The sequence below is a fragment of the Ostrinia furnacalis genome, unplaced genomic scaffold (genome assembly GCF_004193835.3).
Source record: "Ostrinia furnacalis isolate ACB-3 unplaced genomic scaffold, ASM419383v2 OfSCF2377, whole genome shotgun sequence".
Lineage (NCBI taxonomy): Eukaryota > Metazoa > Arthropoda > Insecta > Lepidoptera > Crambidae > Ostrinia > Ostrinia furnacalis.
The window spans coordinates 350,844-375,243 of record NW_021132616.1 but is presented as its reverse complement, the minus strand read 5'-3'; the positions used below and the strand labels follow the sequence as shown (position 1 = coordinate 375,243).

The window sequence follows — 24,400 nt, the reverse complement described above, 5'->3', positions numbered from 1 at the left end:
ATAAATAAAAATATTTTTTTAAAACAAGCTCTTGTATGCTAATAATTTTGGTTTCATGACATGCTCCTAAAATTCATCACCTTATAAGAGGATTTCAGTTTTTATCTGCGAAACTTTTTAATAATATAGACCTACGTTTCATGGTTTGGTANTTTTTTTTGGTCTCAGTGTACTGCCTACCTTCAGTGGTAACATCAAGGTAATAATTAGTTAACTAAAAAGCAAGAAATAAGTAATGTTTTATAAAAAAAAATAAAACCGACTCCAAAAAACCTACACTAAAACGTAAAAAAATAATTACTAATTACCTACTTATTTATTAGGACGAATTATTAATATTTATGTAGGTATACCATGATTGATACTTTTGGAGTCGGTGCAGGCAAACTTTACATGTTTCATAATTTCGGCACCGACTCCAGAAGTATCAATCATCGTATACCTACATAAATATTAATAATTCGTCCTAATAAATAAGTAGGTAATTAGTAATTATTTTTTTACGTTTTAGTGTAGGTTTTTTGGAGTCGGTTTTTGTTCATTATGGTTTTGTTAATACAAAATATTATGGACGACATGTTTATTAATGGGCGATGTTTTTAACAATTTGTATGTATTAATTATGATATCTAATAATAATATTTAATATTACAGGCACAGTTTATTTTCTTTTGGTAAGCACTTCTTAGTAGAGATTAATTTAGAAAGTCTAGAATATTTTGTAATTTATAAAAGCTATGAGTAAATTGTGTTGATCGCATTGGTGGTTCAAACTAGATTTCCCCCTCTTATTATAAAAAAAAAACTTAAAAACCGAAATTATTTTTCCAGCAGATCTTTAAAAAACCTTACTCGCAAAAGTCACAAAGCTTTAGGCACTTGTGCAGTAACTACTGCGAATTTTTGTATCATTTTTTTAAAGTAGCCTAGCCTATTGGCCGATTCTATTAAAATAATCAGTGCTTTAAAAATATAACCCTCTTAAAAAAATTGGCATAGACGCTTCAAAACTGTCAAAGTAACTAGTGCGGAAAAAAGTCGCAACAGCTTCTCAACACGTTATACCAGAGTAAATACAAATGAGTAGGTCATCTTCATAGAAACGCACCGGGCGCGGTTTGTATGTTATATATTGCCGCATACGTATATTGGCGTGCTCACATACAAACCGCGCTCGGTGCGTTTCTATGAAGATGACCTACTCATTTGTATTTACTCTGGTTATACAGTCATCAACACGTCAGACTATGAATTTTTGTAGCAAAACCACTCCTATAACAACTGCATAAGTTGCTATACAGGGTGGAAACGTTAAGTGATCTCACTCGATTATTTCTAAACTATACAAGATATTGAAAAACTGGTTACTGATTCTGAATGTGCTTCAAGAGCTCTTTCAAACGGTACCAATATAAACTGGAATAGGTTAAAAACTAAACTACTACTACTATAGGTTACAAAATAAACTGGATCTGTCTGAAAATTTAATGTTTCCAGCTTCCATACTAAATGTATGCCAGACACACAATATTAGAAGTGTATATTTTTTTATTTAATAATAATCTCTTAAAATAAGCTCGTAAATTGTATTCTTATTTTAAATTATTCATGGAAAAAATTGGTTTTAGGCTTTACTTGCTATAATATTGTCAAGAGATGAGTGTCATGAATGTGGTAGTACAAAATGTATGAAATTCAAAATTCAAAATTATTTATTGTGAAAGAAGGAAACATTGCATTTTTGGATAGATCCAGTTTATTCTGTAACCTATTATTGATACCATTGGATAGAGCTTGTGAAGCACTTTTAGAATCAATAATCAGTTTTACGTTATCATGTGTAGTTTTTAATATAATGTGACTTTACCAAATGTATGGAAGTTGGAAACATTGAATTTTCGGATAGATCCAGTTTATTCTGTAACCTATTATTAATACCGTTTGATATAGCTCATGAAGCACTTCCAGGATCAGTAACTAGTTTATTGATATCTTGTATAGTTTAGAAATAATCGAGTGAGATCACTTATCGTTTCCACCCTGTATATCTATCGCATAACTGAGAAGTGCCTGAGGTATGGGAGCGGCTTGAAAGGGTGTTTTGGTGACGGTCAAACGTCAGAGACTTCAGATCTTCTTCAGAATTGTATGCTCTGTTACGACATAATAATAATATTTGTTGGGCCTATGCCCAAATTTCTTATCTTCCTTTTCTTCGGTGGCTCCAACTCTCAAAATTATCTAGCTGCATGAGATGGTTTCCCGCAAATCTGTTTATCGGATTCGGGGCCAGCACCTTCGCAGGAGCCAAGTGGCCAGTGTTAAGTGCCACGCGAGAAACCTCAATAAAAAAAACAGCACTCGTTGTCTTTGAACGTCTGTCAAATGGAAAAAAACCTCTGAACTTAAACTGAAATAATCAAAACCGCAAGTAAACCGCAAGAAATATCGACGGGTCGACCCTCGAAGCCTGGTCTCCGTCTCCTGATCCGCAGGTTGGTGGTTTCCGTTTTATGCAGCTGTATTTTTGAGTTGTTTGAGTCACCAGCCGACCCCCGCATCATTTCTCTTCTCCGCAAATATTCCTGGTGTGGCTATTTACACGCCAAATATGTAAATGTCACCCCTCCCGTGCCGCTTCCATACCTCAGGCATTGATACCCGTTTTCACTACCAATCCCTAATTTAAGTGACCCCTATCGAAACAAAATTCCTGTTGTGTTACCATAGGGGTCATTTAAAAATTGGCATTTAAAACGGGCATGAATCAATCAGCATTTATAGTGTTTAACTGGATGTGCAGTAACATTAACTATTCGATTCCCGCGCGGTGCGCAGGCGCCGTCAAACAGGTCCTAGCGCGGTGGCGCTGCGTAGCGGCTTCGAGCGGAAACCTCGGCTGCACAGTTGCGTAATTTGTGTTGGCGTCTTGCCGCGCGTTTCGGGGAAGTATAACCTGGAAATTAATAATAAGAGATGTAGGAACAATTGCTAATTTAAAGGTGTATCTTAGGACCCACTTGTTCAACATCTTTCTGTTCGAAGTAAATAGAAAAAAAAAAACATTTTAAAGATTTAAATTACATTATTACCGGTTATTGAAATCAATAGGAGTCTATAAAAGTGAAGTGATGGTTAACGTAATTCCTTTTTCAAAATCGAATCTTTAAAATAAAAAGATCATCATCATCATCATCATCATCTCAGCCATAGGACGTCCACTGCTGAACATAGGCCTCCAATGCTTTCCATGTTACTCGGTTGCTAGCGGCCTGCGTTCAGATAATAAAAAGAAAATAAAAAGATCCGTCTGGGAATCCCCAAACTTACGGGTAATAGATGAGCAACGATACAATGTTGTAGAGGCACTATCGATTTCTGACATCACGATAAGATTTTATCATGACGCGCATCGTAGCCTGGCAGCAGGCCCCTCTTTCCCACTGGGCACTTTGGGCACGTGCCCAGGGCCCCGCGACCGAGGGGCCCTCATCTGCTAATAAGATATTTTTCCAGATGATAAGGGCCTAGGGTTGCCAGGTTTTTTATGTGATTGCCGCGCTAGGCGAAAGTCGAGCTATAGAATAATATCAAGCGCACGCATCAGGATGTTGGGCAACCGATGATGATAGAATTCACTCGTAAGCTATGACACTAATTTCAACACCCCCCGTGACATGTCCGGATTTTAGGGTAAAATGTCCGGCTTTTGTGTTTTAGGACCTGGCAACCCTATAAGGGCCCCCCTTAATCCTTAAATGCCCAGGGCCCCTAGTAGGTTAAAGACGGCCCTGCCTAGCAGAATTGCTTTATAAAAACACTTACTTCTGGAAGACAAACAGCATGGCAGTGATAACAGCGAAGACTATAAAGGAGTAGGGCCCGAGGCAGTCTCGCATGGTGGGGAAAGACATGCCCACCACGAAGTTGCCGCCCCAGTTGGCTAGAGAACCCCAAGCCATGCCCGCGGGCCGAGGACCTACTTCGAAGATCTCTGCGGAAAAATAAGTACCAAATCAATAACAATAGCATAACTGGCATTCAAAATCCGAGGAACAATGCGCCACCTAGCGGAAAAAATTAACGATGTGGCTTATTTTGGAATTAGATTAGAGTTTTCTTATAGCTCGAAGTTCCTTTGCCTGTACAAAAGTGAAATCCCATTTATTTGTATTTTTCGAATATAAGCGGCCGCCCGCGACTTCGCACGCGTGGATCCCGTTTTACCCTCTTAGGGGTGGAGTTTCGTAAAATCCTTTCTTAGCGGATGCCTACGTCATAACATCTACCTGCATGGCAAATTTCAGCCCGATCCGTCCAGTGGTTTGGGCTGTGCGTTGTTAGATCACTATGTCAGTCAGTCACCTTTGAGTTTTAATATGTGATCGCTATAGTAATTAGCCAATACATAGTTATTGGCCAACTTGCCTAAAATGAAAAGAAACAAGCCTAATGGAAGTTATTAAGAGAGGAAAAGATTCATATATATTTCTTCTGAGCAATACGCAGTCCAATGTAGTAAATATTTTTGTCTCTTACTTATTAACAATCCAATATGCCAATAACTATGTATAGGCTAATTACTATAGCAATCATCCTACATATTTTATAGAAGTTTATCATACTGACCTGAGGCTATAAAATACGGGATGGGCCCAAGCCCGAACCCGTAGACTAGCACGTAGCCCAGCACCGCCGCCATGCAAACGTACGGCATCCACGACACCACGGCCTGTAAAGAACAGAGGAAAATAAAAATAAGCGTTGGGTGGCATTTCATACGATTTGGTATCGTGGCGTGACGAATCGCCATCGAGAGATTTAGTATGAAAACTTAAACAGCGCTTCTGCGGCCGTTACGAGTACTAAAAAAACAATAGCATGAACCTCGTATGTTGTTATAATAATAATAATGACGTTTATTTCAAACAATTTTACAGTTCATAGTGGTTAGTAGGATACAATTTATAATCTTAAAAGTAATGTTAGTAAAGTGTTTGGTTTTCTAATAATTGTAGGCATTTTGAAAGCCGCCGAGTGTGACTATGCCACAAGTGTCTTCTCACATAATCACCCTCCGCACCCAACATCTCCACATAGGTGATGTGTATCTGTCAGCCACCGTTTTCAGAATGCTGTTGCCGCTGCCGCGCAGTCTGCTTATCACAGATGCTGTCTTCTTACGGAGGACAGCGTGAAAGCCGTCGGTGTGATGTTGCGCAAACATCCCCGATGCGCTACAGTGGCGCGGCAGCCGCAACAACATCCTGAAGATGTTATTGTATTGGACACGTAGGACATCTAAAGATATAATATCGAGATCAAATAATGAACGTGACGTAAAATGAACTTAGTATGAGAAATGGTAGCACGAAAATAATTTTGAATTTGATGCCTGGGTTTCAAATTATGTTTAAATGTAGTGAGATATTGAATACGCAAACGATTTGAAGACGAAAATGTTTTTACTAGAGATACTGTTTGGCACTGTTTCAAGCGAAACGAAAATTAAACTGGCATTTCACCCGCAACAAAAGAGCAATAGAGGGTTGAAACTGACCATGAACTTCATAGAAGCGGCCAGCCCGGCCAGTATCGCAGCGGCCGCCAGTATCGAGCCCAGCAATATCGACACATTGATGAACCCGCACGCTATAGTCGCGTACTGTGCCTCATACACTCACCATAAACTTCATAGAAGCGGCCAGCCCGGCCAGTATCGCAGCGGCCGCCAGTATCGACCCCAGCAATATCGACACATTGACGAACCCGCACGCTATAGTCGCGTACTGTGCCTCGTACACTCACCATAAACTTCATGGAAGCGGCCAGCCCGGCCAATATCACAGCGGCCGCCAGTATCGACCCTAGAAGTAGAGGGCGGCGGCCAGCGCGTGGTAGCAGCCACAGCATGAGTAATGCTGTGCACACGTTAATGAACCCGCACACTATAGTCGCGTACTGTGCCTCATACACTCACCATAAACTTCATGGAAGCGGCCAGCCCGGCCAGTATCACAGCGGCCGCCAGTATCGACCCCAGCAATATCGACACATTGACGAACCCGCACGCTATAGCCTCATACTGACTGCCTCATACACTCACCATGAACTTCATGGAAGCGGCCAGCCCGGCCAATATCACAGCGGCCGCCAGTATCGAATAGGCTAGTTGCCTAAAAAAATTTTTTTAGTCCGTAATGTTTAATATCAAAAAATATTGGACACGTATATTTTTATTTGTCAATCTAACAAATAATTACATAGTTATGGTGCGTTGAAGTTGCGCACGACGTCACAACGTGCGGCATTTTTAAGCAAGCGTTGACGTCACGGGCCTCTTCTTATGAACTTTGGGGCGCTTTATCTCTTTAAATTTTCATTAGTTTGAAAAAGTGAAAAATACGTGTAGAGTATTTTTTGATAAGTTAACTGACGGACTAATTAAAACTCTTGCTTTTTGACCCAGGCAACATCCCCATTGTAAATAAATATACCTAAGCAATTGTCTGTAATATTGTTATTTTGATAATTTAGATTTTAATATTGTATGTACCTATAATGTTGCAATGCCCTTACAGGGCCATGTTTCGGGACTCTGTATTAATATTTAAGATCCAAATGTACCAACATGATGCAATAAACATATATGACTATGACTATGAAAACTGACCATGAACTTCATGGAAGCGGCCAGCCCGGCCAGTATCGCAGCGGCCGCCAGTATCGACCCCAGCAGTAGCGGACGACGACCGACGCGAGGGAGTAACCACAGCATCAGCAATGCTGTGCACACGTTGATGAACCCGCACACATAGTCGCATACTGACTGCCTCATACACTCACCATAAACTTCATGGAAGCGGCCAGCCCGGCCAATATCACAGCGGCCGCCAGTATCGACCTCAGCAATATCGACACGTTGATGAACCCGCACACATAGTCGCGTACTGACTGCCTCATACACTCACCATGAACTTCATGGAAGCAGCCAGCCCGGCCAGTATCGCAGCGGCCGCCAGTATCGAGCCCAGCAGCAGCGGACGACGACCAGCGCGTGGTAGCAGCCACAGCATAAGCAATGCTGTGCACACGTTGATGAACCCGCACGCTATAGTCGCGTACTGTGCCTCATACACTCACCATAAACTTCATAGAAGCGGCCAGCCCGGCCAGTATCACAGCGGCCGCCAGTATTGACCCCAGTAGAAGCGGACGACGACCAGCTCGAGGGAGTAACCACAGCATAAGCAATGCTGTGCACACGTTGATGAACCCGCACGCTATAGTCGCGTATTGTGACTGTGCTTCGTCTAAACCGGCCTGCTTGAAGATCGTCTGCGAGTAGTAGAACACCTGAAAAAAATAATAGTTGAAGATAACTTGCTGAAGATCAACATTCAAATTACATTTGTTGCTCATGTAAAACAATAATTGTTTTTTTGTGTATTTTATGCCATCAGAGTGGCCTGGTTATTGCCTTATAATCATGATTACTGTGCATTTAGGCTAACTAGAACAAACTTTAGTCCCTCACCCTGTATATGCAGGCCAGCAGTAATAGAAGCAGTCTCAACCTCGGTTCCTTCAGCACCCGTATCATGCTCCAGTGCCTTTCTCTGCCCGCGGTTTTCCAATATTCCTTCCACTCTTTATGGCACTTACCGCGTTTATACCGCTAGTCTGCTGCCCCGCTTGCATTGAGCAGGCAAGAAGTAAAGGCAGCCGTAACCTCGGGTCTTTCAGCACCCGTATCATGCTCCATGTTTATTCCCCACAGTTTTTCTAACTCCCTCTCACCCTATATATCACTTACCGCGTTTATACCGCTAATTTGCTGCCCCGCTTGCATTGAGCAGGCTAGCAGCAAAGGCAGTCGTAACCTCGGGTCTTTCAGCACTCGTATCATTCTCCATGTTTATTCCCCGCAGTTTTTCTAACTTCCTCTCACCCTGTATATCACACTTACAGCGTTTATACCGCTAGTCTGCTGCCCCGCTTGCATAGAGCAGGCTAACAGTAGAGGCAGCCGTAACCTCGGGTCCTTCAGCACCCGTATCATGCTCCATGTTTATTCCCCACAGTTTTTCTAATTCCCTCTCACTCTGTATATCACACTTACCGCGTTTATACCGCTAGTTTGCTGCCCCGCTTGCATAGAGCAGGCCAATAGTAGAGGCAGCCTTAACCTCGGGTCCTTCAGCNGTGGTAGCAGCCACAGCATGAGTAATGCTGTGCACACGTTAATGAACCCGCACACTATAGTCGCGTACTGTGCCTCATACACTCACCATAAACTTCATGGAAGCGGCCAGCCCGGCCAGTATCACAGCGGCCGCCAGTATCGACCCCAGCAATATCGACACATTGACGAACCCGCACGCTATAGCCTCATACTGACTGCCTCATACACTCACCATGAACTTCATGGAAGCGGCCAGCCCGGCCAATATCACAGCGGCCGCCAGTATCGACCCTAGTAGCAGCGGGCGGCGGCCAGCGCGTGGTAGCAGCCACAGCATAAGCAATGCTGTGCACACGTTGATGAACCCGCACGCTATAGTCGCGTACTGTGACTGTGCCTCGTCGAGTCCTGCCTGCTTGAAGATCGTCTGCGAGTAGTAGAACACCTGAAAAAAATAATAGTTGAAGATAACTTGCTGAAGATCTACATTCAAATTACATTTGTTACTCATGTAAAACAATAATTGTTTTTTTTTTGTATATTTTATGCCATCAGAGTGGCCTGGTTATTGCCTTATAATCATGATTACTGTGCATTTAGGCTACCAGTTTGCTGCTTAACTTGTAAACATTATAAGCTAACTAGAACAAACTTTAGTCCCTCACCCTGTATATGCAAGGAGCAGGCCATCAGTAGAGGCAGCCGTAACCTCGGGTCTTTAAGCACTCGTATCATGATCCATGTTTATTCCCCACAGTTTTTCTAATTCCCTCTCACTCTGTATATCACACTTACCGCGTTTATACCGCTAGTTTGCTGTCCCGCTTGCATCGAGCAGGCTAGCAACAAAGGCAGCTTTAACCTCGGGTCTTTAAGCACTCGTATCATGATCCATGTTTATTCCCCACAGTTTTTCTAATTCCCTCTCACTCTGTATATCACACTTACCGCGTTTATCCCGCTAGTCTGCTGCCCTGCTTGCATCGAACAGGCTAGCAGTAGAGACAGCCGTAACCTCGGGTCTTTTATCACTCGTATCATGCTCCATGTTTATTACCCAGTTTTTCTAACTTCCTCACCCTGTATATCACACTTACCGCGTTTATACCGCTAGTCTGCTGCCCCGCTTGCATAGAGCAGGCTAGCAATAGTGGCAGCCTTAACCTCGGGTCTTTCAGCACTCGTATCATGCTCCATGTTTATTCCCCACAGTTTTTCTAACTCCCTCTCACCCTGTATATCACACTTACCGCGTTTAACCCGCTAGTCTGCTGCCCCGCTTGCATAGAGCAGGCTAGCAATAGTGGCAGCCTTAACCTCGGGTCTTTCAGCACTCGTATCATGCTCCATGTTTATTCCCCACAGTTTTTCTAACTCCCTCTCACCCTGTATATCACACTTACCGCGTTTAACCCGCTAGTCTGCTGCCCCGCTTGCATCGAGCAGGCTAGCAGTAGAGGCAGCCGTAACCTCAGGTCTTTCAGCACTCGTATCATGCTCCAGACTCCAGAGCTATTCGCCTGCAGTCTTCCAATTGCGTCACACCCTGTATTTATGGTACTTACCGCGTTTATACCGCTAGTTTGCTGTCCTGCTTGCATGGAACATGCTAGCAACAGAGGCAGCCGTAACCTCGGCTCTTTCAGCACCCGTATCATGCTCCATGTTTATTCCCCGCAGTTTTCTAACTCCCTCCCATACTGTATATCACACTTACCGCGTTTATCCCGCTAGTTTGCTGTCCCGCTTGCATTGAGCAGGCAAGCAATAAAGGCAGCCTTAACCTCGGGTCTTTCAACACCCGTATCATGCTCCAGTGTTGTTCTAACTCCTACCCTGTCTTTATATGACACTTACCGCGTTTATACCGCTAGTTTGCTGTCCCGCTTGCATAGAGCAGGCTAGCAGTAGAGGCAGCCGTAACCTCGGGTCTTTCAGTACCCGTATCATGCTCCAGACTCCAGAGCTATTCGCCTGCAGTCTTCCAACTGCGTCACACCCTGTATTTAAGGTACTTACCGCCTTTATACCGCCAGTATACTAAAGCCTGGTCCGTGAGCACGTAGAATTTTGTCCAATGACCCCAAGCTACCCATCCTTAACGCTCGCGCGTAATTATGTTGCTGTCGCGCTCGCACACTCACTGCGGGCGCCCGTCCACAGTCGGTTTTCCAATATCCTCCCACTCTTTATGTGACTTACCGCGTTTATCCCGCTAGTTTGCTGCCCCGCTTGCATTGAGCAGGCAAGCAATAAAGGCAGCCGTAACCTCGGGTCTTTCAACACCCGTATCATGCTCCAGTGTTGCTCGCCTCCCGCCGCGGCGTTTGACGCGCGAGCCTCTTCGCGAAGCATATCTATGTCCTCGTTTAGAACGCTTGTGGACACGCCCCGAAGACGGCTTAGCTCTGAAAGGATATACAGGGTGATGTTATATCTTTTGCCAAGATATTTTGAGCTTTAATTACATTTAAATCAGGTTCGAATACAAGGAAAGATATTCTTTCCCATCTAAATTGGATTAGTTTAGATCCTTGGTAACTTTGGTGTCAGGCTTAGTTGCCACCTTACTATTATTTTTTCTAAATCATTTCTATGGATATTTCCATTTTACGATAAAAACATAAAATACAGTAAAATTGGTAACTCACCTCTTAAAGCACCTTCTTCGTCTCTCTTAACAACAAAAAGATATTTTGGACTTTCAGGTAAAATAAAAAGTAAGGGTAAACAAAAAATGACTAGCAACACGTAGACGGACAATAAGTAGGGCCAATCGTTCGCACCACCTGCAACAAAACGCAAAATATTCGTTCAAAAAAGATGCAAAGGAAAAAATATTAAAACAAATGTTTAACACACTACTCTAGCTAGATGAGTAAATGCTTCATATAGACAGACTACTAGGCAGCTGCAAAATTGCAATTAAGCTGCAGTAGAACTGTTATAAAACGCGCATCTACCCTGCAATCGATAGGCAATCGTCACAAGTGAACTAAGAAGTTGGTTCGCACTTTCGATGCATAGGAACGTCATCCGAGTTTCATTTTTCAGTTGACTGTCAAATTCTATTTCTTTCTAGTTTCATTTTTGTATTATTTTTACGGTAACCAAATTGTATAACCGTGTTCCCAAAATCATATGGCCGACAATTTTTTTAAATAATAATTCGAAAGAGATAAAGTTCGCTAACGAAACTTAATTAATTTCAAGCCGCGTGCGAATGTTGACAAAAGATTCATGCGTAAACAGTTTCTACACATAACTGATAATATTACGATATCTACGCACACGACTAATTGGGGTCAAGTTCACTGCTTTTTATCTTATCGCTTGCCAAAATGTGTCATTCATGAATAATTACATTACTACATACTACTATTGAAATATATTCGTTCATAAATTATAGCGAATCAGGTAGAGAGGACAGCACATCAGACCATACATTATACATACATTTAAATTATAAATTCTTCCCTATTACAATTGCATAAAACGCAAATAAAATGCAGTAGTTAAATAGACGTGTTTTTGTCTAAGATACAGGGTGTCTTTTATAGTTGATCCAAAAAGGGTTGATTCTACTACTCAAACGCAACTATATTTCCTACAGGACTAATATAAAAAAATCACAACTCCATTTAAATAATTGATTGCTGATGATAATTTGTTTCTTAGGGTTTTTTATAACTTTAGTCCCTTGGGAAAAGTTGTTTCATTTGAGCAGTATTTTGTTTTTTTATCATAAAAATTACACACTGCGTATCCATATAAACTCACCTAACAAAAACTTAAGGCCCATGACTTGTCCCACGAGGACCCCCACGTTGACCCCCATGGGGCACGCGACCCCCATAGCCCCCGTCAGCGCCAGCGGCGCCAGCTCCGTCAGGTACATCGGCACTATGCTCGTGGTCAAACCTGGAATAAACACCACCATCATGAGATCAAGTTTTCACTGCAGGAATACGAACTTAAAATTTGAGGATAACGGAGCATTTGACCTACACTCTCCACGCTCTGGTCAAGCGGGTTGGGTAGGAAGGAAGAACATTAACAGTTTATCAACTATAACTTTGGTTATTGGACCTTAATTATGCAGATTCGGAACGAATCCTCCCACAATCTTGACATGCGACTCATCTTACACTCTCGAACACAACACTAACACTCACACACACACACACACATAATTTGTTCATATATTACAATATTTATGATTCATAATCTTTAAAAAACCACAATAATAGTCACCTGATAAGGAATCGGAGCTGTATATTTAATGTAAAAATGTAATCTGTAATGCTCACTCAACACAACTACTGCGACACAGGCCTGCGAGCCTAGTGCAGAAGCTGTGGTTTATTACATCACAGGAAATGATATTTGTGAATAAAGATTATTTATTTATTTATTTATTTATCAGTTCACGAACTGCACATACGAAATCTTAACAGCTAACCAGTGTAATTTTGAACATTTAAACCAAATAACATTAACTCATTCAATCTCGGTCAATTTTCGACGTCGTATANTATTTATTATTATTAAAATTTCCTCATCTAATCCCAAGTTATCCAGCAAAGCTGCCACAACTTACTCGATACCATTAGAAGGCGGAACAATCCGCTTGTTAATGAACCCCATCTCTGCAGTTGTACCGGATTGAACCAGTTCAGACCGGTTATGGGCGGTAAATTAAAATTAAAACGCACTGATTGCTGATATTGAGCCGATTGACCTATTTAAGTAATGCAGAACGGGAAACATTGGTCGTATAGTGTTTCATTATTAATTTATTGTGTAACTGTTCAAGAATTGCTACTGTTCTGTATTTATTTATTTATGAACAGAACGAATAGAACTGTCATTGTAATACCTAATAATTGTAACTACATTTTCGTCTTTCTTCAATCTATATCTTCTTTTCTGATTATTTTTATACATTCACTTTGCTCAAAAGTCAAAGAAAGCTCCTACATTTATAACTTTCATAGTATATTTTATCTTTGAAGACCACATGCTGTGTACAGTAACAACATAAACGAATAAATAAAAATGTATAATATGAATAACACCTACATGTCACAAATTAATACACAATAATACGTACCAAAAATATTAGGTAGAGCTTGAAAAACTTTTCCCACTTTGGAAATGATAAATAAGAGAATATAGAAAATCCATAGTCCACGTTTAGTATTATTCTATTCAATCTGCACCGGATTGCACCAGATCTATCCAGTTACAATCTGTAAATTAAAACGAAATCGGATCGCTCTGATGATATTAAACCGACTGACCTAAATCGGTTATGCAGGTTCGATCATTGTTCTATCTATAGTGTTTCACTTTTGTTTGTTTCGTTGCCGCTCGTGGTTCGATCGAATTGAAACGTTGAGATACTTCTGCAATGTAATATTTTTGATTTAACGCTTTTTTAGTATGATACGTATTCAAGAGCTAGACTTTCATAGTGAGAAATAGTGTTTTTAAACCGGGTGCTTTAGTTGCTCTTTTAGTATCAAATCTCCTTTAATTTGAGATAGCGAATTTCCATCAGCTAGACTGCTCGTAAAACGGGACTATTCCCACCTCTCATTCCTCAACTCTTGTTTCCACCGCTGCAACTCCTGTGTAAGTGAAGCCAGGATTTACAGCTTGACCGCCAATAAAAACCCAAGCAGTGAATATCAAGTTTGTCCCGGGGAAAATTAAACTGTCATTGGACCCGCAACGAAATTAATCAGAAGAACATGAGCAGCAAGAAGGAAGCTTCTAGTGCAAAGTGGATGACAGGTGACAAAATAAAGGTTGACCGCTCGTATGCCGAGTCTATCCAGAAACTAGAATTTAATATTATGGTTCTAAAAACTCCTGAAGTAGCCCAGTTATCTTATTTTATTTATTATTTCCTTGCAAAAGTGCACGGCAAAGTCATCCCCAATTAATATGCGCCGAGCCGACCGCGTCTAATGAAATTACCACTACAAAGCGCTTGCAGCGCTGCGCGATTGTTGTGCTAATATAAACATCGAATCCAGCGGCGACAGCGCACGGCTGCGGTGTTATTAAGCGCTTTTAATTCTTTTTTAAGGTGTGAGGTATTGGGTGTTCGAAATATAGAAAAAATAACGGCCATAAAAAAGTCATAAAGTATATTTTTGCAATTATGCTTTAAAAAGGCGCAGTGGAAAAGTTAAATGATTTTAAACTCAGTTCGATCCCTGTCGATCTCATTTTTTTAATTAACTCGTTCACTGAAGCTTACCTCGTATCTAGAAAAAATCTGCCACAGTTGAGAGAATAAAAATTTTGGTGTCTTTAAAACAGAGGTGAATAAGTGTTTACAGAATGTGCTTCATCTTAGACTTCATGAGTTATTTTATAAATTACCCAGAAATTAAATGTACTGGATTGAATACCGCTACTGAAAATGCCGTTAACAGAACAGAATAATTTATATTTATAACAAACTGATTATGTAATTGTCTTTTTAAGACACACAAATCTTTTTTAGCGCGGTACGCATTGCGTGGGTTTTCTAAGAGCCCTGCGACCATTCCTTACTGATTCCAGCCTCCATCCTTCAATCAACGATAAAAATAAAGTATCGTAGTAAAAACCGATTGGATTCGTATCACGCTCGTTTTTAATTCGCGTAAGTAAATTAAAATGTGGCTGGACGGCACCCGTTTGAATACAAATGGTTTATTGGAGGAAACTGTTTCAATTTTGCCTCTAAGGCCGCTATTCGTCGGCGGCGATGGCGATTAGTTGCTATAAAATCGCTATGTAAAGGCAAAGAAATTTGCTCAACTGGTTGTTTCAAAGAACGCGATTGGATGTATTCTTAGGAAGAGTTCCGGATAGAGGAGATTTAGTCAGCGGACTCATACGTGTAACTAGAGAATCGATCTAGAAGTATAAACAAAATTAACTGGCATTTTCATGCACGTCAAAGTAATCCTTTTCCTTGAACTCCTCTTATTTTCTCCTAATTTATTTCGTTGCGTTACGGGAGTGCCTGAAACACGTCAAAGCGACCAGAATCTTTACCCTCACTTAAAACCCCCGGACCTCCCTTAACTCATTAGGCGGGAGTTCCACAGTTATTTATGGAGAGCCTCTTTATTTATCGCTGAAGGGGTGTCGTTTGATTCGATTACCTACCCCGATAATGTCCGGAGATGAGAAATTAAAATTTGACCCGCGTATATCATGCGTATTTTATTATATGTTTTTTTGGGGTCCTGCCATTTAGTGGATATCTGATTTACACGGTTTACTTTATTCAAATGTTTGTGGAAGCTAAACTGAAGTAAATGAATTCTGTTCATTATTTATTTTAGTCCTAGTCTTAGTACTTAGGTAAGTATAAATTTTTGGTCTAAAAGTTTTTTATCTGATGACTTTCTTGTTACTATCAAGACAGAAAAAACCCAAAATTTCTTGAGCTTTGATCCATAAAATTTACTTGATCCACCCTATACAGATTGTCTGTATCAGTGTAAACAGATAAATGTACGAGTATACTTTGTGTCAAAAAGCTGGGTACATCATACAATGCACATGTACCTACTACTGAAATCACAACCTACTCTAAGTATAGTATGTTTTAAACTTGTAGCTACAAGTGTAGCCGATGGAGTGTAGCTAAACCGTACCGTTAAAGAACTAAATCCCCAACACCAACTACTTAAGACCCCTATTCTCACACCGCACGATAACATCAAGTAGGAGCTCAATCGTAAGGCCAACTTACATTCGTTCTTTAAATATCTCGTACATTACTTTTCCAGTCATCGGCACGTAACTTTCGAACTTCGTTCATGCGCAATATAAAAAATATAAGTAGGTCCCATAAAGCATAAAAACTATAATACATAGGACATTTAAGCTTTTTTGCTTGTAGACTGTTGTAATACATTCGTTAGTTCAGTCATTTAGTTGAAAACGTAGTCAAGAAATCTTGATATCAAACTACATTTATGACAAACTACGTTTTCGAGAGACTCACGCCGGTATTTTTTTTTCACAAATATTACCATGAGGTCTAGGGTGACACACGAACCAATCACAGAGCTCTATTCAACGCTGTGCATTCGATTTGCTGCTTCACTTAAGAAAGCATCGTTTGTGAATACGGGCGTCAGCACATCAAGCTATCAACCGATTCAAACGTGTCGGTTGTACTCGTTATTATAAAGTTACTTGTTCTAGCTTTGTAGCTTTCAATTAATGTGATATGAGTAAAAGTAGTAGAGTTGTAGAATTAATTTAGACCTCAATATTTCTTGTGCACACAGGACTTTATGTCTTAAGCATTAAAGCTTAAGACTGAAAATACCCTCCAATAGACGGATCATTTCTAAGCAGTCCTACTGACGTTTTTCAGTGTTAAAACTTCATCCGTTCGTGTAAACAGCGTTTGATTCCAGGATACGCTCATTAGCTCAATTAATACCGTTATTTACTTCGAAAGTAGGCAACACTATAATTTTCCCGCTGAATACATTACGGGACGGTATAATGATGTGCTGTCACGACATTGTACTAGTTTTATGTCCCGCCAACACGTTCGAAAGCAAGGCATAAAAGATACAACGCCGAGTTTGCAACGCCTGGCATATCTGTAATTTATGTATTCTTTGTAAAAATGCATAAAGCCAATAAATTCTGTTAAATAGCTTTTCCTAAATCAAAAATCAATCAAAATCAAATATATTCATTCAGTTTAGACCACAAGTGGCACTTCTGAACGTCGAAATATAGTAAATAATAAAAAAAGAAAAATTAGCCCTTATGGGGCACTTTACATTTCTCTTTATCTTTTGGGCCCTACCAGCGCTTCGAGACAAACATATCCCACCAAAAACATTCTGTAAAAAACTAGCCAAGTCTCGATGGAGCTGCTTGTTTATCTCTATTATGAATGTGGTGTTACTCCAGATCTTCGATTTTTCTAGTTTTTATAGTTTTCCCTTTATGTGGCCATTAAACCCTAACTCTGTACCAAATTTCAGTTCTCTGAGTTTATGGGAAGTACTAGTTCTATTTTGATGATCATCAGTGAGTGAGTGTCGTAAATGCGAAACTTTGCTTTCGCTTAACTTCGGAACTAAATGACCTACAGACTTGAAATTTTGGATTTTAAGTATGTGATTATAGCTTACTAGATGACGAAAATTTCTGCGTTCTGGTCTTATCCAGAGGTTCTCAAATAGGGGCCTGAAAATGCGGCGAAATGGTTCCAGTAAAGGATGGTACGGCAGTGTTTGCTTCGCGCTCGACTTGGCGGGGGCACTGCCGTGCCCCCAGATGGCAAGTGCTGAGAAGCAACGCCGGAACAAACTCAGTCACACTAATTGCCAGGAATTATCTAACGAACGGTAAGAATAACCAAATTCAAGTACATCAAATACATATGTGCAGACTGAACTGACCACGCATATGACTGATCTCCAACCCGCCTGCCAAGCGTGGGGATTATGGCGAAACCTTCCACTATAGTGGAGGAGGCTCATAGTCCAGCAGTGGACTGTAAAGGGCTGTCGTTGACGATAATAATGAAATATGATGTAGATATCATCTGTCTACACATTCTTGTTGCAAATTCTTACTTATTAAAACTTTACTTAGTGTCTGAGTACATAAGATGTCATAGTTGACGTTTCATCTTCCGTATCTCATCAATGAGGGTTTTCGCGAATGAAAAATCCGCCAGATGTCAATACGTAGACGCGAGGTTCAAATGCTGCATGATTGGTTATTTTTGACATGACATTGACAGATATGTCAAAATCCACCAATCACGCAGCAGTCAGACCCCACATCCACGTCCCGCCATCTATCGGATCTTTCATTCGCGAAAACCCTCATTGGGAACTTATTTAGAATTAATGAATACATCAAAAAATAAAATTTCATGATCAATTCATTTATAATACCTATCACAGAATAAAATAACAGAGGTTCCTTCAGGAATTTAACGCAATAACATAATTTTATTACGAAGTGTCCCTTAACGCATTATTAGTATACTTGAAAGCGTTTTTTGCGGTTTTTCTCAGAATTCTTGTTTTTGATACCACTTTGTATAATATTAATGTTTCCTACAGATATTTGAGCACCCAATCATATTAGGGTGACGGTTAATTCTTTCCTTATGGTGTGAAAATAATGGAGAGACCTCGGGGATACAAAATGATGAAAGATGATTTATGGCCGCACACGTTTTTTGGGGCGGCGATAGGGTTGTCAAATCATTGACGTTTAAAACGTCAATGTTTTTTGACGTTTTGATTTGAGCTGAACGGGAGTTGAAGCTATTTTTTACCCGACTACGGCAAAGCAAAAGGAGGGTTATTTTGTTCTTCATTAATGTTAATTTAAATGAAATCTCAATTAGGTGTGGATATATTTTTTTAGAAGCTACCCAAGCATTATTACTTGGTTTACATTGGTCAAGCTGTAGGTTTGGCTATTACTGAAGTTGCAGTAATATAATATAAGATCTTTAATTTAATGATAATATTAAATACGGATCAGTTGAAAACATGTTTTCATATCAATATTTTATCATGAAACTATTCCCTTACAAAACTGAAGATTAATAAATACGTCAAACTAAACCTAATGTTTGTAGTATTCACCAACGGGAAGTCTTTTAAAACACATCTTCACTGCGGCTCATTAGCTAAACCCACAGCACCTATAATTAGATTTCCTTGGCCTGTACTCACTATTCTGCGAACCGCCTCCAGGCGTGCACCAGGTGGTTAATGCACTCAAAGTTAATTTATTTATTAACCTTATTTTGGATAGTTCAACAGTATGCACTTACGTATGTTTAGTAATTTTGTAAATTATTGTAGACCACAAATTACAAAAACCGTTAATTCCAGCTAAGTTAATTATATGCTTGTGTTTAGAGCGGGTTCATCACAATTAAATTGCCCAGCGGTTAATGGAAATCAATTTGCTGACCGAATCGACGCTAAATAATTACTAAAAAGCTATTAATCAACAAGTCCTATATTATTATGCCAAATACCAGTGCTGGGATACCATTCCCGTTAGAGTTATGCCCGTTTTCACCATCAATCCCTAATTTTTAAGTGACCTCTATGGTAACACAACAGGAATTTTGTATTCATAGGGGTCACTTAAAAATTGGGGATTGATGGTGAAAACTGGCATTAATTTATTAGACCAGTTTAAAGTTAAATAAAAAAGAGATACTGGTCGCCATCGCCATTAATAAAGCAATAAAAGTAAAAAAAAAATAAGTCGCCTTCACCATTTAAAAAAGACAAAAGAAAAAAAAGAAAATTGAAGGAAGCGTGCCAACCCTATCGGTGTAAATAATTAGGTACTCTTAGCGTCACGAAAGCAAACACCTTGCCGGCATCAGGTGGCTACAATATTACTACGGCGGATTACACCTAAACTGATTACTGTGTGTGGGGATTTAAAACTGGGTAGTTCTATCTTTAGGACAGCTTGCAATTAGGGTAAAATTTAATATAAGACATAAATAAATGAGAATGATAAAGAAAAAAAATATTCCACGGTTTTGCACTTGGTGACAAGATGGACAAATTACTTTTAGTATATTTTAAGGTCATGCAAACATTGTATGAATAAACTAAATATTATTTATGACAGCTGAAAAATAAAATAGAGTCGCGTGCGTCATTGTGCGCCATATGTTATTTGTAAAACAACAAATATTTTAATGAATAAGCATTCAGTAATATATTTATGAAGTTAGGACGCCCACAAGTAGGTACCTATTTTCTTTTTATATTTACATACTAATGGCTCATCTTAATGGTGTACCTAGGTCTGCATTGTGCAAGAATACTGTATCAACAATATACTTACAACCATTGAAACTACAGTTACATTATGTAAATGCTTCGCGCTAAACTTTTAACAATTACAGGCTCTGGTCTGTTAAATTGGATTTGTTGCATCAACTCGCAGAAACCTCGAGAAATAGAAAAAAATACTTCTCTGTAATGCTCATAGTTAGTAAGTTCTTTTGAACATTGTAATGCTCTGACTTCTCAAATGAAGTCGAGTAATGTTTAATTTCAATTATTTTATTGCAAGCTCTAAATCGAATAAATTAAAAAATAATAATTTTGACCGGTATTCTGGCACTATGAACGTCAAAAATATTTAAAAAGGTAGCCCTTGTAATTTTTTCTTTTCTTTTTACATAATTATAAATAATTTTAAAATCACATTGAGCGATGCCCTTCTAACAATTTTTAGTAGGTACATTAATATTTATTTATTGATATGATGCAAGACGGCATCAGGCTTATATTAATTACCATTACATCTAATGTATTTGAAATAGCTGCAATTTTGCTACAAAAATTTATGTTTAGATGAGCCGTTGATTGTATAAAAACAAGAGAATATGCTATCGCACAATCGTAATTTCGAAATAGGTTTACTTACCTATAATATACCTACCTACTCGTAGTAGTAGACTTGCTAATAAATCATTTTTTGCTTTGAGCATTGATGAAAATAATGTAGATTGGCAATCTGGCTTTACTTAACCAAGTCAATACCTCAATTTAAAATCAGCGACCCATACAAAATGTATGGAATTTTTCGTAACGGTTTCCCAAGATCCACAGTTTGAATAACCCAAATCGTCTACCGTACGACACTGCGTATTTTCCAACGGCACCAAACTTTGACACCTTATTGCCTCTCATGTAATATGCATGGTAAAACCCCCCAAGAAACTCCCCTACACCCACGTAATTGGTGAAAATCAACCCACGAACCCCCCCTTTTTGTTGTAACTCCACAAAAAATATCGTCCACCATAATATGATCGTCGCGACAGAACAATCTGAACGCATTCGGAGATCTGACGGTGTGGTCATTACTCCTTTGATGAGACAGAGTTGGACGAAGAATTTTCTTTGTTTATTATATTATTAGGATTAAGTAACCCGGTTTAATTTTGTTCTTAATAATAAAAACAAACTGCGATACTGATTAAGCGTTTCGAATTTAATTTGTTCCGACGATTCCAGAATTCATTAATTCGTCGAATTTTGATATCTATTCAGGTTCGCGAACAGAAGTAGCAGCTTTGTGTCTGTGTTCTAATTATTAAAATTCTTATTTCAAATTCTTTATTGTCTTTATCTGCTCGTTTAGATTTGATTTGATTTCTCTGTTAAGTGAATTTGTTAAGAAAGTTAAAGGACGAAAGGTAATCAAATCTGATTAAAATTCGCGTCTTTCATTACCTTAATACCTAAAAGTAGGTAAAAGTTATTTTTGTGTTTTTTAGGAAAGTACGAATACTTGGCTTTGACAACCTATACAGTGTGTCCGGGCTTGTAGTGATCAAACTTTAAAGGCGTAATCTATGGACAATTTTATCGATGAAAATACTTCAAATTTGGGGCCTAACCCATTTCTCGAAAAATTACATCGATTTAAGTTTTTAATTTTTAGTTTACACCTCTTCTTTAAAAAACAAGTGAAAGCGTGGGTAGCTTAACATTAATAGGCAAATATTTTATATCATGCGATAGCCAATAAAATTATCTATTAGTAGAAGAAGAAAGCAGACACAAGTTTCATACATTTTATGGGAGTAAGAATGGATTTAATTAGAAAAATACATGACTTTTTTCACTTCTTTTTCAGTTATTTTCCAACACAAGAAAAACCAGGTCGTTAAGGTATGTTTTATTTGCATTGTATTATTAGTATTTGAGCTATTCTACAAAACGAATGTAAATTTATTAGTCTACGTCTATTAGTTTCGACGTAATTGTTGAACAAAGATACCCCTTCCCAGCGGTTTCCATAGCGCACGCGACATGCGAAAATACACTGCCTGAAAGAATCACACAACCTATTCCGATTACTATGGAAACCGCTGGGAAGGGGTATCTTTGTTCAACAATTACGTCGAAACTAATAGACGTAGACTAATAAATTTACATTCGTTTTGTAGAATAGCTCAAATACTAAAAATACAATGCAAATAATACATACCTTAACAACCTGGTTTTTCTTGTGTTGGAAAATAACTGAAAAAGAAGTGAAAAAAGTAATGTATTTTTCTAATTAAATCCATTCTTACTCCCATAAAATGTATGAAACTTGTGTCTGTTTTCTTCTTCTACTAATAGATAATTTTATTGGCTATCGCATGATATAAAATATTTGCCTATTAATGTTAAGCTACCCACGCTTTCACTTGTTTTTTAAAGAAGAGGTGAAAACTAAAAATTAAAAACTTAAATCGATGTAATTTTTCGAGAAATGGGTCAGGCCCCAAATTTGAAGTACTTTTATCGATAAAATTGTCCCTAGATTCCGTTCTTAAAGTTTGATCACTACAAGCCCGGACACACTGTATAATCCAAACAAGTTTATGGTTCTGACATGTCTTTTGCAAAGAAAAAGGCGAGTTCTTTTAATGACAGATGTGTCTCTAGGGTTCCTTGTAACTACACAGTAAATCCTTTTACAAATTACGTAATTATGGGCCCCCAATTACAATGTGAAAATTTTTCAAATCACAAACGACTTTAATTTGACTTTTCTGTATATTTTTGTTTAGTTACCTATAAAGTATCACTGAGTTCACAGTGTTACGTGTATGTAGTACATTATTATACAAAAAGCTGTTAAAATTCAACCCCAGCAGCCTCAAAAATATTAAAACTTTTAAAATCTGTGTATGTGTGCTAAACATCTTACGAGGAAGGTGACAGAGAGAATTTTGAGCTGATATTGTTTATGGTAAGAAGAAAATCTTGTCGCGGCCATATTCCACTGTTATAACGTGTTTTCATAGAGTCTTGTCTCCATACTACAGCTTACATTTGAATACACACTGCTTTGGAAAACGAGAAGCGTAAGTAGGTAGATGTTTCATTTTGTTTTGATCTTCCAAAGTTGAATGGAAGGGAGACATCAATACTCTTCTTTTAAAAACCTGTTAATTTTGCACAGACATTTTCCTGACAAGCTAAAGGAAAAGTTTAAAAAATATAACGCTAAAGGAGTTTTAGAGAATCATGAGCCGGTTGCTCAGGATTCAGTAATTTTTTTTAAGATTATTAGTAATTTGTTATTAAACAAATTACTAATACTCCCGTTAGCCCCTCGTACTAAGCTAAATATGCTTGTATCACGAGTGAGCTCACCACAATAGTCGAGCGACGAGCGGCGGCGGGGACCGAACCCGCGTTCCCCGGTTCACGAGTCAGCCAGTCCGACCCCTTCACCGTTCGGCTATCGTGGCTTTAGTTGCCAGTTTGTCAGTTGTATTGTGGCACTAGTTTGCCAGTTGTATGTCTTACAAGTTAGATAATTTTGCCTAAAATTCATCGAACGTTTTGCAATGGCAGCCGTTCTGTCTCCATTTCAACTCTGCTACCTTCACAACCACATCCTTATTTTAGTTTTGGAACTAAAGCTTCAACCACACAGGCCAATGACAGGTCGCGCGACCCATGACAGTTCACGCGACCTGTCATTTCCCTATGATCGCGCTGTGATCGCGCCGGCGATGGCGATCTGCACGCGTTGGTGTGGTTGAAGCATTACACTAGCAAATAGCAAAGTTAATTTACTCCTCATTCTTCTAAACCGTATATTCAGCGCCGTAAGTCGCTCCACCCTGCCGTATAACATACATCTCTCACGTCATGTTTTTATTGTCGTCATAAGTTTATACACTGTGGACGTTACCAGAATTTTTGAGCAGACATCTTGCGGTATCCGAACTACAATAATAAGGGCAAGTTTACTTTGTAGTACTTGGAGGAAATCAAACGTGTGCGTTGTGCCGTTTATGATGTACGAGTATTCCGCAAAACGATTTTGGTATATTGCGGTGTTCTTGTTTTAGTCATATCGGTATTTTACAGCATAATTTTAGCTTTCTTTGTTTATTTACACGTGAGTTGCTTAGGAAGATAGGTGCCTACGACAGTGATACGGATTTTGCACTTGTTTATTTATTCTGTGAGAATAACGCCCATATCCAGTAATATCCACAAACTTTGCTTGCCTAAGTGAAGCAGAAAATCGCAGCGTTGAAAAGAGCTCTGTGATTGGTCCGTGTGACACGTCCACCATGTGAGACCTCATAGTAATGTTTGGAATAAGGCGTAGAATGAGGCTTCCGGCGACTGGGACCGCAATTAA

The 24,400-nt window shown here is 39.2% G+C and overlaps 1 protein-coding gene across 1 annotated transcript; it reads right to left on the bottom strand.

Moving 5' to 3' along the window:
• Positions 1-2,723: 2,723 nt before the first annotated feature.
• LOC114355220 (solute carrier family 2, facilitated glucose transporter member 1-like) lies at positions 2,724-23,961 on the bottom strand. The gene is made up of 15 exons (XM_028307931.1): positions 23,942-23,961; positions 23,408-23,415; positions 23,099-23,102; positions 17,909-17,914; positions 11,966-12,108; positions 10,837-10,974; positions 10,472-10,593; positions 9,903-9,986; positions 8,418-8,630; positions 8,190-8,272; positions 7,666-7,759; positions 7,144-7,356; positions 4,630-4,732; positions 3,826-3,994; positions 2,724-2,956 (listed from the first exon to the last, which is right to left on the bottom strand). Exons 1-15 carry the CDS (start codon positions 23,959-23,961, stop codon positions 2,845-2,847), a joined length of 1,512 nt encoding a protein of 503 aa, XP_028163732.1. The 3' UTR covers positions 2,724-2,844.
• Positions 23,962-24,400: the final 439 nt, after the last annotated feature.